This window comes from Polistes canadensis, unplaced genomic scaffold, assembly GCF_001313835.1.
Source record: "Polistes canadensis isolate GaletaPanama2010 unplaced genomic scaffold, ASM131383v1 scaffold_303, whole genome shotgun sequence".
Classification (NCBI taxonomy): Eukaryota; Metazoa; Arthropoda; class Insecta; order Hymenoptera; family Vespidae; genus Polistes; species Polistes canadensis.
The window spans coordinates 150490-174214 of NW_014569850.1; the positions used below are offsets into that span (position 1 = coordinate 150490).

General features: G+C 36.2%; 2 protein-coding genes across 2 annotated transcripts; both read left to right on the top strand.

Moving 5' to 3' along the window:
- The first annotated feature begins 5804 nt into the window (after window positions 1–5804).
- Window positions 5805–21771, top strand: LOC106791397 (protein gooseberry-neuro-like). Its single transcript, XM_014757011.1, has 6 exons — window positions 5805–5856; window positions 6549–6862; window positions 9273–9384; window positions 20641–20837; window positions 20976–21420; window positions 21533–21771. The coding sequence occupies exons 1-6, from the start codon at window positions 5805–5807 to the stop codon at window positions 21769–21771; spliced, it is 1359 nt and encodes a 452-aa protein (XP_014612497.1).
- Window positions 21772–22438: 667 nt separating this feature from the next.
- LOC106791394 (basic-leucine zipper transcription factor A-like) lies at window positions 22439–23718 on the top strand (the record flags this gene model as incomplete). Its single annotated transcript, XM_014757008.1, has 2 exons — window positions 22439–22468; window positions 22620–23718. Coding segments are annotated over exons 1-2 (1129 nt in total), but the record flags the coding sequence as incomplete, so codon positions are not given.
- Window positions 23719–23725: the final 7 nt, after the last annotated feature.

Consider the following 23725-nt stretch of genomic DNA (forward strand, 5'->3'; position numbering starts at 1 on the left):
GAATGTGATATGATAATAAATGAAGAAATTAATTCTAATAGATGACAACGAAAATTCGTTTTATTTTCATCAAAACCTTTAAATACCCTGATAAAGTGAACATCATATTCAATTTTGAATATTCCACGCTAGAATACAAATTAATCCGAATTATTTAAATCATAGATGTCTAACCTTTTGATTATTTCTTAAATCGTGTATACAATATAATTTATTATCAATTATTTGCTAATTTATTCTATCAAGTCTTATATTATTTATTATTTATCTTGGTATTAAATTAAAGATACGATTGAATTAGTTTCTAATCTAAATGGGTTAAATACGATATGCTGTAATAGAAAAAAAAAAAAAAGAAAGAAACCAAAAAAACGTATACGCATAGTCTGCACAATGTGCGAGTAAAGGTATCATCGATACTCCGGTGAATACTAAAAAGCAAAAGGATTCTCTTCTGACAATCGGGGAGACACGTAAAGTGTCGAAGGTCGCCACATATCTTAAAGCATCGTGTAAGTTATGTGCAAAGCCAATACCTATCGGTTAGTACAGATTTACGTTCAGGAGAGTTTGCTACCGCACGTACCGAGTATGTTCCTTGACCTTTGCCATTAGCGCCACATCAGTCGTTCTACGTGAATTGTAAATAATAAAAAACTATGAAAAAAAGGAAAAGACAAAGAATAGACAAGTACGTTTTTTTTATTTTTTTCAACTATTCCCTGATATGCATACGTAAATACCGAAGTATCTTTCTTTTTTTCGAGTATTATTATTCTGCAGAAAGAAAAGTAAGAAAACTGGAATCCAATTAAAATCTTCAAAAAAAAAAAAACGATTCAACGGAAAACGAGCGTCGATAATAAATAACCAGAAGGAAAAGTAAGACGAGAGAGAGAGAGAGAGTGAGAGAGAGTGTGGAATCTGTCCCATAGGACTCGTCGAGATTTATATTGAACTGGTGGTATCCTTCCAGATGGTCCTCTGAAGAAAGAAAAATTCAAATCTATCGATCATACACGATCGAGTGTTACCAATATATACTTCTTCACACATTGTGGGTGTTCCCTTGCGAGTCTAGCTCGAAGAATAACAAAAAATAATGAAGAGAAGAAGGAGGGATGGGTGGGGGATGGGGTGGGGTGTAGGGTGCTGAGGAGGAGGAGGAGAAAGAACGTAAGTTGGCCGTGTTCTACGTGTGAGGGCAGTTTCGTGGGCCTTGCGAAGTATGCGCGGCGAAACGTCAAGGAACAGGGGTATGAACATAATTCAGCTCGTTATACTTGGACCGAGTGGTAGAAGGCAGGACCAACGTAGTCTCGAGTCCCTTATGGGGCCGTACTCACAACGGAGGTCAGGAGGCCTCTGTTCCAATTTTGTGCCCAATAAGACTAATTCCCTCAAAGGTGCCGCTGAACTGATCCAAACCACCTCAACGCTAGACGAAGAAAACTTATCGGCAAATTTTACCTCGATTTATGCGACGCCACGGATAGCGCTAATACCGAATGACTATTTCTATCGTAAAAACTTCACCCTTGGATATGCCTAACAGATATTCTAGAAATACTATGATATCATTCATAATATATATATATATATATATAATGTCTAAACTATTATGTAATTATTATTATTTTCATGATCATATACTTTTTAATATTTTATGATAATTGAAAATGATCTTATCGAGTATTAATATTTAAAGAATATGAGGAACAAAAATAATTGACAATAGAAGCATTCCCATTTGTTTACTATCGAAAACCACAAGGCAACTTTTTAATAAAAAAAAAAAAAAGAAAAGGAAAAGAGACAAGCCATAGTATAATAATTCACAATGAGGATAGAGAAGAAGGATTTTTACATAATTTCTCACTCACTCTCTCTTTCTCTTTTTCTCCCTTTATCTTTCGTCTGGGTGGTCGTCAAGTTGCTAACACGTTACGAGTTCCAAAGTTATGCAAAAGACGCATTCATTCGGTCAATAAGCTAATCAGGAAAATATTCGGAACATTTGGTAGTCTAACGAGAAAGCCACACGCTGCTTTTAAGAAATAGGAAGGACTGCTGTTCTAAAACCATAAGGTTCTCAGTTTTTAAAGCGAACTATTCATCTCCTATACCAAACCCCCTTACCCCATCCTACCATATCTGTACCTATAACGAAGGTCAAATTTTCTCCATCATCCCGAATATTCGTTGCATCTAATATTACAAAGATTTATTATATCTATCCCAAGAATAAGATCGTGGTAACAAGTGTCTCCTCTCCTCTCCCCCCTCCTATCAATTTCTAAGCGAATGCTTTTAACATCTAAGAATCCTTACTTTACCCTACTACTCATTCAAAACTTATGGATTATGCGCTTTAAATGTAAGCGATTCCAACGAAGCGGAAAGAGAATAATATATATATAGAAATTGAAAATATGAAAAAAAAAAAAAAAAACATGAAAAAAGAGGGATCTCTCGGACGGACACATAGAGGGACGAATTTCTATTAAAAGCAGCAATTAGTCTAAGTCTCGATAAATCTTTATGAGTGATACGCCGACATCAGTCTCGTTGTCAAAGACGCCCGCGGGGAAGCCCACACCGATTTACACTACGTATTCTAACTCGTAGAAAAAGAAGAACAAGCAGAAGAACAAGAAAAAAAAAAAAGAATAAAAAGAAAAAGTTATAAGAATAAGAGAAAGAAAAGGAAACGAAAAGAATATAGAAGAAAGAAAGAAAGAGTGATAGAAAACACGAGGAACCGATGTAAAAGTAAAAGAGATGGAAATAGTCGGATGGAATTGGAGAATGAGTAGAGCAAGGAATTTTTTTTCGTTCTCCCTACCCCCCCCCACCCACCTCCTCCTCTCTCTCTCACTCTCTCTCTCTTTCTTTCTCTTTCTCTACGTATCCATCTTTTTCTTTTTCTAACTGAGCCCCTGTCGTTGTTATGTTAAACTAGGTGAGAAACTTGGGATATGCGTGGCTCCATTAGAATTTTTAATGTGCCCGTTTAGTGGGCGCGCTGCCCTCGAATTGGGTACCACAGCAGCAACAGAACGCCGCAAGGAACTCCTAAATGCTTCTCGTCCAGTTTCCCTTACTAACCCGCGTCCAACTGGACTTCTCTCTCTTTCTTTCTCTTTGTTTCCTTCTTATTTTTTTTGTTTTTTTTTTTGCTGGAACCTAAATGCGAGCTGCACGGCTAGTCTTTTTGATCATTATGTTGTCCTCGCCACCCTGTCTACCTCTTTCCTTTCCATCCACTTTTATTTCCTCTTCCTTATTTTCGTATCAGTTAACAATAATTTCTAGATAGGTTGAAAAAAAAAGAAAAATGATAATGTTACGTGGACGAATTTTAACAATGATAGAAGAAAATAGTAATTTATAGACGATCGAATTGTTCATTCGTCGAATTTTCATCTTAAAAATATTCAAGTTGGATCTCTGAAAACATTTATATCGTACGATGAGAGAAGTATCCCGTAGTATGAATTCTAAAGAAGTCAATAATAATCGGCTATTTATTACGCGTTAAAGCGTATACTATCCAACCACTTACCCATTGTATATTTTTTCGGATCAATTTAGAGATCTTCTTTTTATTCGAGTAACCTTGACGAAGGCTACTGATGTTATTTCTTTTCTTCTTATTTTTATTCGGAAACAGTAAGAACATTGGAAGAATCAGGAGTCACAGACCCCTCTTGTCATTTAATAACACCAGGAGGGTTACATTTTTCAAAAGCTAAGAATTTACGGTGAATTGTGACTACATCTTATAGAAAACATGGTAAAAATCGCATGAATTTAAATAGATCTAATATTTTCTTTTCCCAACAATGACACGCCACGTTTTCTCAAACCAAATCGTCAAATTCCTTCTATTCTCTTTTCCGTTTTCTCTTATTTTTCGTCTTCTAAGACCATTTTTATTGTTTTTTTTATTCTCGTTAATAATGGGGACTTCGATTTCACTTTTTTTTCCACACAAATGTTAACCTTAGAAGAACATCATTCGTTGAATTGTGTTTATCATGAAGATTAATTCTCGTAAAGTGACATTTTTATCTTTCTTTTATAATATCCACGATAAATTTTAAGTCTTTATACGAAGGTATTTTAAGTAACTAAGCAGAACAATAAATACAATAAAAAATAGACACCTACTGCGTGTCCGAAAGTATTCTTCTCTCTTTGTATTACTGAAAATATTCACTAAAATTTGTTATATCCAACTCATTGATCCCAAACACAACTTAATCCCAAGAATAATCACAATGTATAATACAAACAATATACTTATATATTCAGAATAAAGTTTTGGTAAACTTCTAATTTCACGATTTATTCGATAAGGTTCAGGATCGATGGGATTAGTTTAAGAGTCCTTAAAAAAATCTTAACTACGAACGTATACGGTCCTGAAGACCTCCTGCTGTTTCCACAGGCAGTCAACCAACTTTTCGCTACCGTACGAAAAGATTTACAATCTGCATGGGCATGATTATTAAGGGAAGACGAGCGAGTTGTACATTTGAAAAAATTTATATCAGTCAATCATACGTTCATTAAGATTTAACATTGAAACAGTGATGACTGTAAATTTTCTCCCATTTTATTTTTTATTTACACGGTAGAGTCAATTTCCAACACAGAACATCACAAATAACCGACACTTCATTACAAAACATCTTCTTTTACAATCAACATATCTCGGTTAAACAACAATTTGACACTTTGGAAGATCCTTACGAGGAAATAATGGACATTGATAACTCTCAACAATAGAACAAATAAATTATTCTAACATCAATAAAAATTTGCTACACCAAACTCGTATTGAATCATAAGAAAAATTGCATTCGCGTTACGTAACTAGATCCTCTTAGCAAAGTTAAAGCAAGGAAGTAAATAAGTATTATAAGTAAGTAAGTAAGTATTATAAGTAAGTATCACCAGATATCCAACTGAGAATAGATAGAATCTTAAATCAAATTAGTAAGGTATAGAAAATATCGTCGCACTAGGATTAAATGAAAATAGCATTTAGAATTGAACTCAAGAGACATCAAGAGCTTTTCGATCTGGGTATGTATGTATTTACATGTGTACACACAAAGAAGGATAATATATATCGTGGAATACGTGGGTAAGAGTCCGCACGTTCCGTGGGCGGTTCCGTGGGTAGAACCGCCCATTGTGAGGTTCAGCTTTACCAACCACGTGGCAGGGCGTAGCCAATGAGCGTACTACTCTGGTACCATAAGTCCCAACGAGGCAGCGGTCTCATTTTTCTCTTATGTTGCTCGCACTCTGTTCACTCGGGTCCAGGCAGCATGCTGAGGAGAGTGGGGTAAAGAGGGGTCCAGTACCCCAACTCCAATACGTTATTGCCGTGGTACCCCTCGCAACGAAAGCCACGCGTGCTCGCTTCTATTCCTTTTCTCTTCTTTACTCACTACGTCATCTTTGAACGTTTTACATCAAGAATATATATTCCGTCGGTTCGACAATTCGGTTTGTTCAATTAATTCGTATCAATTTTGTTCAACAGTTTATCTTCGTAACTCATTTTTGTTATAAAACTCAAAAAAAAAGAACAAAAAAGGATTAGAAATAAATCAAAAAATATTTTTAGCCTCGGACCAATAATTCGCGTTTAATTAATCCATCGTCGTATTGTCATTCGGTCGTTTTGTTTTTACTATATCAGTGTCAGTGACTCGTGTATAATCCTCTCTCTGGACATTATTATCTTCGTTGGATGCAAGGAAGATTATAGAAGTTTTCATAACAAGATGGATGTCACCAGTAGAATGAGACCTATCTATAGTGGATATCCATTCCAAGGTTAGACTCGATGTCACCCTACTTCGTTGTTCATTGTCATTCAAGTAATACTTTATATTTTTGTTAAAGTCGCGAAAGAAATAATTCGTGAAAAAGTAAAATGAAAATTAAGTAAAAAAAAAAAACAAGAAAGGAAAGAAAAAGAAGAGAAATATAGAATAGAGAACGGTTAAACAACTCTCGTGTGGACTTTATTGAATATGCAAAGGCTCTCAGAACGACGATTAAAATAATTGGATGGTTTCGTTGTTTACTCGGACAACGGGCAGGGCGAGCGTTCGTGATGCGTAAACATAGTAATTACCTCGTGGTGTACATCGGAACGCGACTGATGATACAGGTAGCTAATGTCACGTACGGAAGGGTGGCTAATTCGACTAACGATCCAACTTTATACTCGTTAGTCCTGGAAATGGTTGAGCACGCCCTCTCGTGAGCATAACTTCTTCAATTTTACGGCTGTTAACGTGGCTTTTGGTATCCTCCGTGCTAACTTATATGCCGGCCTCTTACCGGCTGTTAACCGATTTCACGTGTTCCCTCGACGGATTCCGTAAAATAATTTCAAGCTTATCGAGTAACACTCGCTCTCACATGTCTTTTCGTCTTTCTCCAATCACCTCAGTCATTTACCCCATCGTTTTTCCATTTAGATGAATCCTATCGTTGAAACATCGATCGAATGTTTACAGGGCAAGGCCGAATGAATCAGCTGGGCGGTGTCTTCATCAACGGCCGTCCCCTGCCAAATCACATTCGTTTAAGAATCGTTGAAATGGCGGCCTCTGGGGTACGACCCTGCGTAATATCAAGACAACTTCGTGTTTCCCACGGTTGCGTTTCTAAAATATTAAATCGTTATCAAGAGACTGGGTCTATCAGGCCTGGTGTCATTGGTGGCAGTAAACCGAGAGTTGCCACGCCGGAAATCGAAGCTAAAATCGAGGAATTGAAGAGCAACAATCCTGGTATATTTTCATGGGAGATACGTGACAAATTGGTCAAGGTAAAGAATTTAACTTATCATAATCGATCTAACTGTGTATGTGTGTGTATGTGTGTGTTTATTTAATATCTAAAATCATGTCGATTTATTCGCAAAGAAAATTATTTTTTCAATTTTTTTTTTTCATTAAACTTATTTATTTCATACGTTTCAAAGAGATTGAAAATTAAAATTCATTTTTATATACGTTGTTAGAAAAAGTTTAATATATTTGAATATTACAAAATATATATTATATAAGGTTAGAAATATTTTCATGAAAATTGGAAGACTCGAGAAAACGTTCGATCATGATCCCTTATCTCACTTCGAAGATCACTCTCAATGGAAGTTTTTAATGTTGCGCACGAGGCGTACGCGAGGCGTGCACGAGGCGTGCACCAGCCGAGTAAAGGGCTCTCTTCTACGTATGTAAGTACGTGAGTACCTCGAGGCGACTCGCGTGTCCTTTAATACGTTACTGCTCGCCGCCTACACCCACACTTCATTGGCGTAATACCTTTCGTCCTCCTCTTCGTTGTCGTCGTCTTCCTTCTTCTTCTTCTTCTTCTCCTCGTCCTAGTTGTCTTACCTCTTTCACAATTTATCAGACATAATCTCACGTGCCTAAGATATCCTTACAAAATATAATAGAAACCGATAGATCAATAGTTTCTCACGTTTAGTTTTTTCAAAAGTACAATTTTCTATATGTATATATATACATTTTATTCACATTTCAATACTTATTCACATGTATAAATATTTAACGATAATAATTATTATTCTAATAAAAAAAAATACCCCTTAATATACCCATCATCTTACAAAATTCTGACACGAAAAATAATAGAAAAATAACGTCAACGCGCGTATACTTTAATTGATAATACAAATCCAATGAAAAGTATGCAAAATATCGTTTATTAAATAATTTAACAAACTTTTTTCACTCGAGATAGTATCATAGATCCTATCTAATGTTTCTTTGATAAAGATATAAATCTGACGGAAGAGAAACGAGAAGGATAAGTGTAGAAAGCAAGGAAAGAACTAAAGAAAAACATAGAGAGAGAAAGAGAAAGAGAGACAAACAGAAAGAGAGACTGTATATATATAAAGAAGAGAAAGAATATGAAAGACTGAGAACAATTTTAGGAACACGTACGCCTCTGTGGAGGCAGGCGGTCGTTGCCGGCATTAATACGGCATTTAATGCTGGAAGGGGGCGTTCCGGGGCCTGAGGCCCCGAGGCACACTCTTCCTTCTTCCTCTCTTCCTTTACTATTTCTCTCTTTATTCAACGTTCACCATCCATCCTTATTTCTCCTTGAAATCATCCACCTCACCCACAATCCTTCCTTCCTTCTTCTTTCCTGTCATCACCCCGGACCCAAAGCCTCGACCACCACCGGCAGAAGGATCGTTATTGTTTCTGAGATCGGCGAAGCGAGAGATAGCGATCGACACCGAACGACCCCCATTTCCCCCACCCACATCCCCCTCCCGCACTTTTTTTGACTTTTAAATCCTCGGTTAAAGCGAGAGATGTAACCTTTTTTTTTTTAATCCTCCTCTTCTTATTCTTGTTCTTCCTTCTCTTCTATGATCTTCCCATCTCTTTTTCTTTTTCGGCTACATCTCTATCTCGCATCTTCTTTCGCATGCACGTGCGTTACGCTTTGTATGATCGATACCAGAGATAAGAAGTTCGATCGATATCGATCGATGAAATTTTCGCAAGTTCTCGAGGTATCCTTTAGATATTAAAAAATATATACATATATATATATATATTACGATAAAGATCTCGATACGTGATCTTCATTCTAGAAATTTATTATAATCCAGTGTAAAAATTTTCATTCCCTATCTACATCTAATTCTTACTCTTTCTCTATATATCTAACGCGTTCTCTTTTTCATAATATTCTTTTGTGTCAAAGCGATTCCTTTCAATTTCTTCAACATTACCTACCTATCTACCTACCTACGGAGTTCGGCCGATCACGAATCAAGAAAGCGTAGTAAAGGCGCGTAACGGTGCCTAGCTAGCTTATACAATGCGTAATAACGTTGAATCGTCCAAGAAAATGTGTACCTACGTTCCGAACGAAAATAATCGCGCGAAATTGTACGGCTTGGTTAAGCTGCAGTTGCGAAACTGCGAGCACGGCCTTCGTTCGTTGTTGTTCACGAGGGAACAACACAGCTAGGTTGCTTTCACGTACGTTTTTCAATCCACTCTCTTACTCTTTCACTTTTTCTTTAGGAAAAAAAAAAGAAACCAGCTTTTAAATAATAATAATAATAATAATAATAATAATAAATGTAAATGGAAAGTCATAGGGAAGGATACTTTCATAGGTCCTACTCGCTTTAATCTTACCTCTTTCAAAAAGGCCCCGTGCTTTTATTTTATTGCACGCAGGAAGGCTTCTCCGATCCACCTAGCGTCAGCTCCATCAGCAGGCTACTTCGGGGTGGACGACCGGGGGAAGACGGGAAGAAGGATTACACGATAGACGGCATATTGGGAGGCAGTGAGTAGCACTTAAGTACTACATTTCTCTTTCATCCCCGCGATCTCCATTGATCTTGATCGCTTTGGTACTACTACGGCGTATTTCCTTTTGTTTCTGTCCAAATGCATAACCGATCCGATGTGGTGTTCACGACTCATATTTATTAAAATCTTTAAGATTCGGCTAAATTTCAACTATTAAAATAAGGCATGGGGGGATAAGATTTGAATTATGTAATTTATTCAACAATTTGTAAGAAAATTACACTACGATGTCAAACAAGTTTCCCGTACGATCCGAAAATTAAAACATCGATACAAATTTATAATAAATCTTTCTTTTTCTTTCATTTTACTATCCTTAAATTCAATTTCAATAAAATTATTCTGAAAGATTTTGATTTCCAATATGTATCATAAATTGTTCAAACCTATATGAAATGGAGTATAGAATAAAAGGAATAATATCTTGATACACGAATTAAATAAAAAAAATAAGTAACAAAATAAATAAAAAAAAATAAAACAAAAATTGATGAATAAGTAAAGAAGTCGAACGTTTCGTTCTCTCATCTCGTCGGTCTCAGCGTCGGAAGCTTTTAACCTCCTGCTACGAAAGAAGCAAGTTTGACGTACGCGAGCGTGTGTACAACGCTTTAAGTCCGGTCCACTGTTGGATAGGCCGAGTTAGTCCGAATGAACAGGGCAGACCGGCAGGATTTAATCTCCGGTGGGCGTGAGCAGGATTAGCCAGGTTGCCCACACGTCCGACAAACGGATTACAGGAGTGTCAATATCTTACGGGGCACGCATTATCCCTTTTCTGCTTCTTCCATTTCTTCCTGTCTTCTTTTCTCTTACATTCTCCTTTTTCTTCTTCTTCTTCTTCTTTTATTTTTCTTCATTGCGTCCTTTGCGATCCTCTTTTAACAAATTTTTTTCTTCATCCTTCATATAACCTCCTCTATCTTACTCTCCGTCTTTCATATATGTATAACTACTAACATTTCTTTTTCTTTATTCCATTTCTTATTCTTTTCTTCGTTATTCCTTTCGCAACTCCATCAAACTTTCTTGCCCCTCCCCCCTCATTCTCCCCATCCCCCATCCCCCATTTCGCACGGCAAAAGTGTTTGCCGAACGTTCTCAAATTGCTCGTGAAAACTGTCATTAGTTTTTGCTTGCCGTAGTACTTTCAAGCCTCATTATTGATTTAACTCGGGGGGGGGGGGGGGGGTAAGGACGGGGGAATACCCCGAGCGTTAAATTTAAAGAACAGATTGAAATACGTACTTCCTTTTTGCTTGGCCTTCCCGACGACGGCCGCGAGTATCTTCTTCTTCTTTTTTCTTGACTTCTTCATTTCTCTTTCTATCTTTCTTTATTTATTTATTTCTTTATTTCTTACTCTTGTCCTACCTCGATACTTTTATACTTACTTTTTTCCTAGTTCTTTTTTAATTCGTTCATCTTTTAACGAGGACAGGTAAATGCACATGCGAATTTCTTTGTCAATAATTAGCGAGTATCTAATTTATCGAGGACGAAACAAGGTTTTTTTCTGTCTCTCTCTCTCTCTCTCTCTCTCTCTCTCTCTCTCTCTCTCTCTCTCTCTCATACATACACATTCTCATTCATTTACTTCGACAAAAAAGGATATAAGAATTCGTGAGTATCACGATCGGTGGTGGCGTTGGACATGAAAGAATTAGTGGGTACAGGTGTCCCAAAGTCTTAAAAGTTAATTCGACGAGGATGCTGGTGTGGTCGGAGAAAGAGTAGGAGGAAGAGGAGGAGGAGGAGGAGAAGGAGGAAGAGAAGGATCGAGGGGAGTAACAGGGAATGCGAGGAAAGAGAGTCGAGGGCCAAGAGCGAAGAGCAGAGCCCGGGGCCTCGAGGCCCCGCGAGGGTCCCGCGGAGATCAAACGAACCGCCTGCCACACGTCGACAGTGGCGCTCATCTCGGACACCGTTCGAATCACCCAACAATCTATTTTAATTCAACGATTAATCGTTTCTCCTCGTTTATTAATTAACCTAAACACCCCATTCCCACCCCCATCCTCACCCCTTTCTCGTTCACTCGAAGAACTAACTCTAATCGTTTAAATCAAATTCTATTTTCCTATTAATCGTAAATCCAAAAAATTCTACACTCAATTCTAAATATTTTCTTCCACGATTTGTGATTCGTTAAACCCCCGCCCCCCAGCCTTCAAGGGAAAAAAAGAAATCACTCGATAAAATTAATGTAGTTTTTACGCTTACGATAAAGTATAATGAATTTTAATGGAGAAAATTTTGCTTGGAAGCAGGTGTAAATAGCGTTTAATTCCAAGTAAGGGGATATTATCGAGGAAGGAAACCTCGCACGAGTTTCGTGTCGTAACCCTCAATTAAAGATATTTATCGTCTCGAATGTGGTTAATTATTCATGACCTCTTAAATAATCTCGAGATTATTGTGTTTTATCGATTTGTTCGATATCACCTTTTATATATACAAAATTTTAATATCGTATTAATTATACAACAATAACAAAAAAAGAGATTCTTAATTGAATCGTCAAAACTATCGGGGTTGATCAAAAAAATGAATAAAATAGATCGTTAGAAAAATGATTAAAAAAAGACAAGTAAAATATTCAATCTAAATTGTAGGAGAAACTATTAATGGATGATCATAAAATAAAATCATTCTCGGTTACGTTGAAAGTATATATATAAGTATAGGAAAATAAATAAAAAGGTGTATCGTAATCAAATAAACGCGATCAATTCGCGAATAGTAATTCTTAAGAAAGGGACATTCGTGATAGAGAGCACCTCTGAACGGATATACTCGTAGCTCGGTCGAAGGTGTCGGGTCCAGGGTATAGGTGTCGGCAGGCCGAGCAGGAATGACACGTAGCCTGTGGCTTTCTTATTCCTTCTTATTCCGTTCCTTTGGCTTCGACCGCCGACGAGGGATTAGCCTAATGGGTCCTGCCCACCCCTCTCTCTCTCCCACTGCACCTCCACACGCGTATAATATGTATATCCATCTCGATTTTTTTCTCTCTATCTCACTCTCTCTCTCTTTCTTGCTTCTTTCATACTCGTCTTCCCACCTTCTTCATCTTCCCTTCATCTTCTCTTCTCTTCTCTTCTCTTCTCTTCTTTTCTCTTGTTCGCTATATACCAAACGATCTAAGAGCAACGTGCTCGATGAACAACGTCGCTAAGTGATTCACGATCAACTTCATCGATTTTATCGACGCACCGTGATCCATCGGTTTCAAGTTCTTACACTAGGATGATCACGCGGATCCTAAATATATTAAAACACAAGTATGTAAAATGTATATTATCTAGTTATGTAAATATATGATACATCATGGAAAATATTGAAATCATAAGTAGGAGTAAACGAGTACATGGGATTTGTTTCAAAATCAAATTGAAATGATATCAAACAAAATATATTTATATACCAACTTCAAAGCACATTCCGCGATATAATAATAATAATAATAATAATATTTAAGAACCCGGAGTTTCACACATGCGCCATAGAATTCATCGATATAACAACCAGATGTATTAGGATGAGAAAAATGATTGGATAAGAGAGTAAAAGCTGGCAGGAAGAGTTTAAAGGTAGATTCGAGTTAACCGTCGAACCTGAATATCAGCGAGCGTATCTAATCAACGTTACACGATATCGAGCTTTATAGCGAGCGTGCAATTCTTGTCGCGTGATCGTGTAATCCCTTGAAAGAGTCTAGTGCCGACATATATCGTACGTGGCATCGGCTTTAACGCGTTACAAAACCTTTCCAAACTGCGCTACCCTCTTCCTACTTTGTCTCCTTCCATCGTAAACGTATACGTACATGTATACACGTATACACGTGTCTACACCATCGAAATATTTTCCATACACTCCTACGACTCCTTCATTAAATCGGTAGATTCGATCGAACTCACTTAACACTCCGGGCACTCTGTAGGTACTCTCTTGTACTTCGTGGAAAATGTTAATTTCTTACTTTGGAATAAGGATACGGCAAATTGACTCCACTATTACCAGTGTGTTCCTTCCTCTTCCATCATTTTCATCGTTCCACCAAAATACATCCTTACTCCAATCTCTTTTGTTCCCATTTCCCGCCTCCTCTTCTCTTCTCTCCTCTCCTCATACGATAACTTTACTTTTACGTAATACATTTTGATATAATTTTTTTTAATCAAGTAACGATATATTTTCACGATAATTTCTTTGTAATACGGTTAAAAGTGTCCTAACTTTATAATATGTAGATATAAGAGTATAATATATTGAGATATTTTTGTATATTACCTCTGGCTAAATTAAAATTAATTAAAATATAAACTTATTCGCATGCTCCTCCCTTTTTAATATTACCCTTCTTTCTTTTTTTTTTTTTCGACAAATAATTATGATAAATCTACTTTGTTAAATTTGATAAGAATAAAATAATTGCACTTTTAGTCCAGTTATTTTTTTCTACAATCGCACACGCCACGAATATTTTTTCATCGATAAATTTAATCAATATTCGATGAAAATAATTATTGTCAAATTCGATAATAAATATAAAAGTTACGGATTTGAAATATAATGAAAATTATTAAGGACCTGTCATCTACTTAGAAGAACTTCGAACGGACCACCAACGACGACACAGCATTTAATGGTTTTCAAGGGGAGTGATTTTCCGACAACGTTTCACAAGTACCTTAATGTGACCACCAAAATTTCGTTTAACCATTATTCTCTCTCTTTCTCTCATTCCTTTCTTTCATTCTTCCATTCTTTCTTTCTTTCTTACTCCCACACTCACCGAAAGTCGGTTTCTCGAAAATAATAAAAGCGAAAAGTCGGCGTGCTTTCTATGAAAGTTTAAGACGGGCGTTGACAGGAAAACTCACTGACTCCTCTAATGTCAACCCATGGTCATCCTTATATATTGTTAACCGCTTTAAGGACATTTGTTACCATTTAGGGGACCTCACACGCGCTCCTGCGGATATCCATTTCTCTTCTACTGGAAGTATCCACCGACTAGAAAAAGATGAGAACAGATAGGAGTTAGTGAAAAGAGAGAGAGAGAGAGAGAGAGAGAGAGAGAGAGAGAGAAAGGAAGAGAGTATAAGATTTATAACCTTGAAAGGTACGACACCTTTTCCACCATTCAAACCTTAATTCGACACGCGCAAAAAAAAAGAAAAAAAAAGAGAAAAATATACGAAAGGGAAGCCGCAAGAAAATTACGAGGATGCGGAAACGTGAATCGAGTAAACAGATATTTCTTTGAATAGAAAGTCAAACTATTATCATTCGAATCATTTTTACCAGAAGTCTTCTACTAACCAAAACCCCAACCTCACCCACAAACCCATATTTAAATAGTTCGTATAACAGATAAATAGGATTTGTTATCTATCTATGTATAATATAGTCTAGACTAATAACTAGATAAAAGCAACGTGTTTTGATGGAAATAAAATTACAACTAGTTGGAATACTTTTTTATTTTTTTATCGCGTGTTTAAGAATATTTACCAAAAAAAATGAATTGTCATCGTTGTCGTTGTAATTGTAATTGTCATTTGTAAATGATAAAATAAAGAAGTTGAACGCGTGCGAAGTATCACGCGACAGTATGTAGATATACATACATTCGAATGGGTGGTTCTGACCGGTATCGATAGATGTACGATAGAACACAGCGGGGATGCTGACCGGCACATTTCTCGATGACGTTGCTACGAAAGAGATATTTGCTCTCGACTCCGCGGGCCCCCTCTAATTGATTACACGCATCTTTTCACGCGATCTATTCAACCGATCGGACGCTTTTCATCCTAAAGAAACCGATATTGATTGTGCCTATCAACGAGTAAACCCGGACGACTCGCGGGATAATGATAAAGAGAAAGAGATAGAAATATATGAATATGTGTATGGGTGTGTGTGCGTGTGTGTGTGTGTGTCTAAAATCTATTAGAATCTGCTGCTATCGCATATATAACATTCGACGTTCTTTGTTTTTCTATTTTTACAATTTTTCACACGCATACATACATACATACATACATACATTAATTTTTAAGAGAAAAATAAATATTTATAATTATAAATCAATATAAGAGAAAAACTATGACAATTAAATCTCTCTCAGCAATCTTTCACGTCATATATATATTTTTGTTTGTTCATTACCTACTTGTGCAATATCTGTTAAGAAAATAATTTAAAAAAAAAATACCAATTTGAAATATGATACCCGGCGCCGAGCTGTTTTTACAATAGTGTTTTGCAACTGCACTGGTTTACTTTCGCAAAAAATGCTCCTATCGCTTGATAATAAAACTTAGTAATTACGAGTTCGAAAACACGAATTGTAAAACTGAATTTTTCCAATTTTCTCTAAGTAATATTATTCTTATCGATAATCCACCATAAGTTTTTATATTATTAATACAACCTGTTATCCCCATTATGTTATTTTATATCCGTACATCTTACACGTGTTCCTTGCAAAATATAATTAATATTTCTTTACGAATTCACACGCGACACACGAATGATTGAAAGGGTGAAACAAGAAAAAAAATGAATGAGTAAAATTATTATTTTCTTATATCGGATAGGTTATCCCATAAATTTCTATACATTCTATTTACAAGTTATTTATTTGTGTGGCCTTTTTTCACGCGTGAGTCCTCTCACTCGTAGATAACATATATAAATGATATTATATCTTTTTATTATGAATCGACATGAGTAATAAAAGAAAGAAAGAAAAAAAAGAGCAAATGAATAAAACAATAGTTAAAGAGAGTAAGAGAGAGAGAGATAATAATCTATAAAGCATTTCATCGAGTACCCGCCTCCTTGTCTCAACCTGAGAGCACGTTCTCTTATTACAAGTCCAACATATGGGCACCTAAACGATCACACCCGATCTTTCCATTTCTTTCTTTTTCTCGAGCCTCGCTCCCCTTTTTTCATATTTTTTCTTCTTCTTCTTCTTTCCTCCACGCGTACTTCGACTCAAGGAAGAGAAAAAGAGAGAGAGAGAGAGAGAAGAATGGGTGGGCTCGTGAAGCAAAAGGAGATGAAGAGCAACCTTCTGAGAGGACCGCCGATGTCAGAGGGCGCATGAAGGAATGCTGACTCGACTCCGACCTGTGCGTCGTCCCTTCTCTTTTCTTCAAAGTTCCTCTTTCTTTATTTCTCATTCCCTTCCTCACTCTTTCTCTCTCTTTCTTTCTTTATTTCTTTCTTTAGACTCGTAGCACTCGTGAAATACACCTGGACACATCGCCGCGAACAACCCTTTTCTTTCCTTTTCTTTTATTTTCTTTTCTTTTCTTTTCTTTTCTTTACTCCCCTAGAAAATTAGATAACACAGGTCAACCACGAGTTTAGAAACCTAATTATGTCAATTGATTATCTATCAGGCTTATTTAAATGAATCTTTCTTTTTATTCTTCTTCTTATTCTTCTTCTTCTTCTTTTGATTTTTACAATATAAAAAAAGCAAAGAAATAAAACAAACCAACCTATCGTAAAGTAACGTACGTATGCATGACATACACGTTATTGTTATATTCTATTGAACAACTCTCATATATATGTTCTGTTGAAATTTTCGAAAGAAAAAAAACCACAGTCAAGTTACTTGGTAAAATATTAAAAAGAAGTGAACATTGTTGGTCTTCTCCTACGCTAAAATGCGATTCGATCGCAGAGCACGTAATATTGCATAGAAACAGAAAAAAAGAGAGAGAGAAACAACAGTGACTCAAGAAGAGTAACCAAACTCGAATGCCAGAAGTTTTCCTCTTTGGTTGTTTTCGAAGACGTCGGTGAATCTTTCGAGATATATTTTCCCTTTGGCGGCCTCTCTTTGGCGGCTACAAACCGTGTCTCTTCGTATGACAAGAAGTAAGAATGGAAGAATGGTCATGGAGACAAGTTGCATCTACAATAACGCTGGTAGACCCACGGTTTAAATTCTTGTCACCTCGTTCACCGACTAGAAGAGAGAAAGAAAAAGAAAGAAAATACGAAATTGTGCATTAAAGTGGGAACGTTGTGGTTGGGTGGAGGAAGACGAGCAGGAGCAGGATCAGGGGGATGAGGAGGAGGAGGAGGAGGAAGAAGAGGAAGAGGGGGGAGGAATAGAATGATAAATAAAAAGATTCAAGACGAAAAATGTACGACGATATTTCACAACAAGCCTAAGGAATATAATACCATCGATCGTTCACGTGAATGAACACCCGTTGAGAGAGTTGGTTGCCCCATTGAAAGGGCAAACTGTTGTAACACTACGAGAAGTCGACAGAAGTCAATATTGAAAAATGAGCTATTGAAAAGATATCGAATACACTGTCTCTGTTAACTTATTTTAAATGCCCACTGTGTTTACTTTTTTGTTTTTTTTTTTTTGTACACGGGGATCCTCGATAATTAATTAACGAGATTTTAACGAAAAACCGGTCGTAAATTAAATTTTGAAATGTAATAAATTTGAAGATACTAAAAGATTATATGAGGAAAAAAAAAAGGACCAACGCATTGAAAAACGATCTTTGACTTCTACGCAATATATATAAAAAAAAATAAAAAGGGCAAAGAAAAAGGACAAAGGAACGAAGAGGATCAAATTCTAGTCTTCAAAAGGCTACCGCTTCTTTTTGACTTTTACCCCAACGAGAAAACCGCAAGGAAAAGAACGGCAATTCGTATTGTATTGAATGCGTCGGCGACGTTTTATCAGGCAGGTCGTACTGTGCTACAGCCCAAACAACATTTTTTAAGCCTAATTTATAATAGGTACAAAAGTAAATCAATAATTATTATCCGACGCTACTACACGATACTCTTTTGTCCAATTTTCTTTGTGGTTGGTTTTATTGCGAAATACTCATGGATTGTGTACCTTTTTTTTTATCTCGGATATTAATATTAATTAATAATTATATATATAGGATTAATAAATAATAGTACTATAGGAAACTACATATTACGGTTGTATAAATTTAAACACGTCAATTTCGTTAGATTTTGTTTTAAATATATTACGGTCAATGTACATAATCCTGGACACTTTGTAGAATGTCCAGAAGGTTTTACATCAATGGGGTGTGTTTAAACACAAGTGGGGGTGCAAGGGAAAATGATTTTAAACCCTTGCAAGTGAAACAAACGAAACAAATATTTAAATATTTATTCACGCAATGTCCTTAAATAATTTCGATCAATCTTTAAAACGTTGTTTCAGTAAACGTTTCTTCCCCTTCAGATTTTGTCAGGATTTTTGTTGGATTGAAACGAGTATTAATTTACTTACAATTGTGAAAATTTATAACAACAAATTTTATACGATAAGAATTCATTTAACAATTTTTACCATAAGAAAAAGTTTAAATTAAGCACGGTTTAACCAATCGAATAAATATCGAACAAAGTGAACTAGCTACTCGTCCTATTTTTCCCTCGATCTCCTTGACGTTTTAGAATATTGACCGTTCATTTTATTCGTTGTTAAATCAGGCGTAAATAACAATTCCATTTCAGGGATGATCCGAGATAAAGTATAGAACATGAATAAGAGGGAATATAAGAAAGAAAGAACTGTGGATGAACATCTGAATGTATACCGACAATATATCCAATTTTGATCCTAACATAAGTACTTTTTCTATACAATGTGAGCTGGTCGATGCTCGATTGAACGATAATAAAAAATACATTCGAACAATGAACGTTCACTTTATGGAACAAACATTGCGTCGGTGGTCAGAATAAAGTTCAATTTCTTCTTACTTTTCCCATACATATCTGTTTCTCTTCTATCCCCCAATGTTTATGTAAAAAAAAAAAAAGAAAATAATAAAGAAAAAGTAAAAAGATGAATAAAAAAGAAATAAAAAGAAAACTAGACGCACGAGCTATTAGTCGTTTGCGCACAAATAAACATCAATACACTGGCCAGTGCGAACTAGCAAACTGAAACTGTTGTTAAAAGGTTTCTGATGGGCTTAAAAAGGATTCAACGTTCGTTACGGTAAAAGGCTAAGTCCCAAACAGAAAGATCAGACCCTCTTTATCTTCTTGTTTAGATCTGCACGCGTAAAAATCAATAGTCTGTAAACAAACTTATTCGAAATACTCTAAGGAATTCTAAATAAAGGACACAATCGCGATAGATCGGGATTTATTCTTTAAAGAAAAATAGAAACGAATTTCTATGAAATTGATCTCAGGTTAACATGTTTTTCTTAGCCAATATTTAATATCTTGAACAAGTATACTGCAGTATTGTGATTTTATGAGAAAACTTATAGGTATATGTGCTTATCTACCGATAGTTTTGAAACACTCGACAAAATGGCGTCTTTACTCTTACGTCGAACAAAATGGCATGTTTGACGGTCATTTTACGAGGACTTTATGGATACCTTAATGACTGCGGCACACATATACACATATATACTTATATATACTTATATACTATATGTGTATATGTACATATAGGTATAAAATAGAATTCATTTCACGTACGAACACGTAAGCGTATTAGAAGTACTCTTTTGCACCGACTAGTAAAGTAATAAAATAAATTTTTCGTATAATGCGGCATGAAGAAATCCAAAGGAGAAATCAAAGATAATAGACGTCCACGAATATGGAAAACTCCTTTAAGTATTAATTAGTAATTAAGTTTATTTTAATGGTCACTATACATTATCATAATATTTCATATTAATTATACGCGTTTTAAACTTCTTCTTCCATAAACGTGATTTCTCAGATACTATATATCACCGGAGACAATTACATCATAAATGATCCGATGACTTCGTTATACGATTATGATCTTCGCTTATAGAATATCTGCATGTGTATTGAAGATGTGGACACAGAAGAATACTCATCAATATCGTATTCATAGTAAAAGAGGCAAGTTCATCGGAGCAACGATAAACTCGTGTCTCATGACTTAGCAGTTTTCGTCGAGGATTTATCGATTACCAATTATAGCTCATTTAATCGTAAAAGCTTGTCGTCATTTATTCCGATCGTGTGTGTGTCCCCTCCCCTTCTTTCCTGTGTCCCGATCCTGTTTTCAAAAACATATAGTTACATTTTATGAATAGAAAGATGTGTCTTGGAAAGAATTACTATAACAGTATTGGAAAATGACATGGTAACGAACACGATGACATCTACTATCTCTTCTCTTTATGATTAGGCCGTTGCGGTGATGATTCTGATACTGAAAGTGAACCAGGTATACCTCTTAAACGAAAACAACGAAGGAGCAGGACGACGTTTAGTGGGGAACAACTAGAACAACTCGAGACTGCCTTTCAACGTGCTCAATATCCAGATGTTTATGCTAGAGAAGAATTAGCTCAGAGAACGGGTCTAACTGAAGCAAGGATACAAGTGAGTTGTTTATTATTTCGTCGAGATCATATTTGAAAAATATCTCGAAGCAAAGAAAGTTCATATAACCGATTGATAATAAGAAAAATCAGCATTGAAGATTATTTATACCTATCGTCATACATCACAATCTTCTAGGTATGGTTCAGTAATCGGAGAGCCCGTTTACGTAAACATTCAGGAAGTTTAGCACATTCTGTACCGAGTTTACCTTTGACACCCTGTCAATACGCTGCAGGGAGTCATGAATTAGCTCAGATGACTCAAATACCTCAAATGCCAAGCGAAATACCTCAAGTACCAACTAGTTTGCATCACAGTCCGACGGGTTTGCATCAAACACCAAGCAACGTTCATCAAGTTGCCGGAAGTGTTTCCCAGATGACTCCGTCGATGCCACCAATACCTTCGATGCCACCAATACCTTCAACGATGAGTAACAGTTTGCAAGAACATGCTGCATCAATTTCGGGACACTTGACTTCTCTTTCTGAACATATCAGTAGCATGCAAATCGGTCAGGTTCCATCCATTCAACCTCCAGTTGCTCATGGTGCTCCAACATCTTTGACTCCTAATACTGGTACCTTGACAGATATTTTATCAAATCCAAATTACTAAAAGAAAAGAAAGAAAATACACAAAATATTACATTATTAATATTTCTATATATATTTTTATTTTATTTTTTGTAGGGAACACCGATTGGTCCAGGTCACAGCTAACTTGGGGCCAGTTCAATCATTTTCAAGGTAGCGAATATTCGTCGAGTCACATGACAAGCCATCAACATGCCGTCCACGCAGCTCATGGTGCCCACTCTTCGAATACCGCGAATACCGCTAGCACAACGGCCGAATGGTACGACCAGAGTTACGATTATACCCAACACGCCCAACTCAACTATCATCGGAGCGTGGGTGGAATATACTAGCCGAGGATGCTTCCCGATCCGATGGATAATCCGAACACGTCGATCGAATTTACTTTGTACATAATACATTTACGCTTTATCATCAAAACCAAATGATAATTTGATCACCTTATTCTACCTTGTTAAATCTTATCTATGAAATTTAAGCTACGTTACGAAATCGTAACGATTAATGAAATTAACTATTCTCAAGTTGTTTATCGATGTCACGAATAATTACGTGATCTCTGCTGTTGTTGTATGCACATGGATTCGAACGATTATCAACACCGTCAAGAAAAGTTATAATGTTCTCTCGTTTACATACGCCATTTTTTATTCTATCGAAAACAATCTATCTAAACAATGTCTGGTTAACGAATCAAATGAGTTCAAGAACGAAGGATTGTTCTCGTGATCTTTCGATGATCAATTAATCTTATACGATTTCATAATTTTAATTATTCATTTAAACGAGAATATATAAGAGATAAGGTGAAAATTCTAGGAAAGCATATATCAGGGCAATAAATTGATTGCCTATTTACCGTCAAATAGAAAGATCTTCTTCAAACGTATCGCGTCACATGTTTACATAACATATCGGATGAGCGCTGTTAAAGAAAAAATTAGAATTCATATAAGAAGCTACGCGGGAACAAAATTGTCTCATATTACTGCAGACACAATGTACGCGCTTAGATTGTCAATCCTGTGGGTAAGTATAAAAATATATCTACGTAGAAAAATTACATCGTCATTATTAACTCCTGATAAATACTTTCATTCGAACTATATTCAATTTCTAATAAACTTATCGAGAACAATAAACTAACAATATGTGTTGAAAAATTTTCCAATTATTTCAGATATTCATCGTGGGAAGCATCGTGCAATGTTCGGCTTCAAGTATTTACAATTTCGGTAGAGCGAACGTAATCGTCGGAGGTGATCCCTCGAATCCTTGTTCTGCAACAAGAGAGTGTTTTAATTGCACTCATTCGAAACTGTGTTTGCCAGTCAAAAACAAATTCCAACAGGTAGCTGTGATAGATTGCAGTTCTGACCCTTCAAGACCCTATTGCGATAGCGATACCGGTCTTTGTACAAGCGTAGCACCGAACGGTTGCTCTTCGAGCGAATTCATCTGCCCTTTAATCGATGGCGTGTACCCAGATCCCAGAAGTTGCACCAGATATCACATTTGCGTGAACGGTTATAGAACGACGAATATTTGTCCGCCTAACAATGTCTACGACGCATCCATAAAAGATTGCAAATTAATACGTTATTCAATCGACTGCGTTACAATCAGTTGCACGGGTAAGGAGGGCAAATTTTTCACCTATCCAAAAGACGATCGAATCTATGGAGCTTGCGTTGATGGTAAATCATATATCATTGGACGATGCGAAGATTACGAGAAATTTGATGTTAATTCGGGACAATGTAACAGAGTTTGCAGAGGACCAGAAAATCAGCCTACAGAAGATTGTCAAAAGTATATACGTTGTGCCGAAACAAGCAAAGGAAGATATGAGCCAGTTTTGCAAAACTGTGCCTGCAACCAAGGTTTCGATAAAGTTACAAAAACCTGCTCAACTAAAGCAGAATGTATAGCTGGTAAACCAGATCCTTGCAAACCAGAAACTACAGAAAATGGAAAAAATAAAAATCCCGACAATGGGGCAGCTGATTTGATCGTAAACAATTCAGAAAATCAGAACAGCAGTAGCAATGTATCTAATGGTAATGACGATTCCAATGGAAATGTTGTGAATGGCAATGATAACGGAAATAATTCCAATTCTGGTAACGTTGCCAACACAGGAGAAGAAACAAAACCAGAAGTAAATCCACTTATTATCATAAATTCAGGGCATAGTCAAAATTCGAATAATGTTTCTAACGGAGACAATAGTGAAAATGGAAATATAATTGATGGAAGTAACAATGATAATCATGCAAGTCAAGG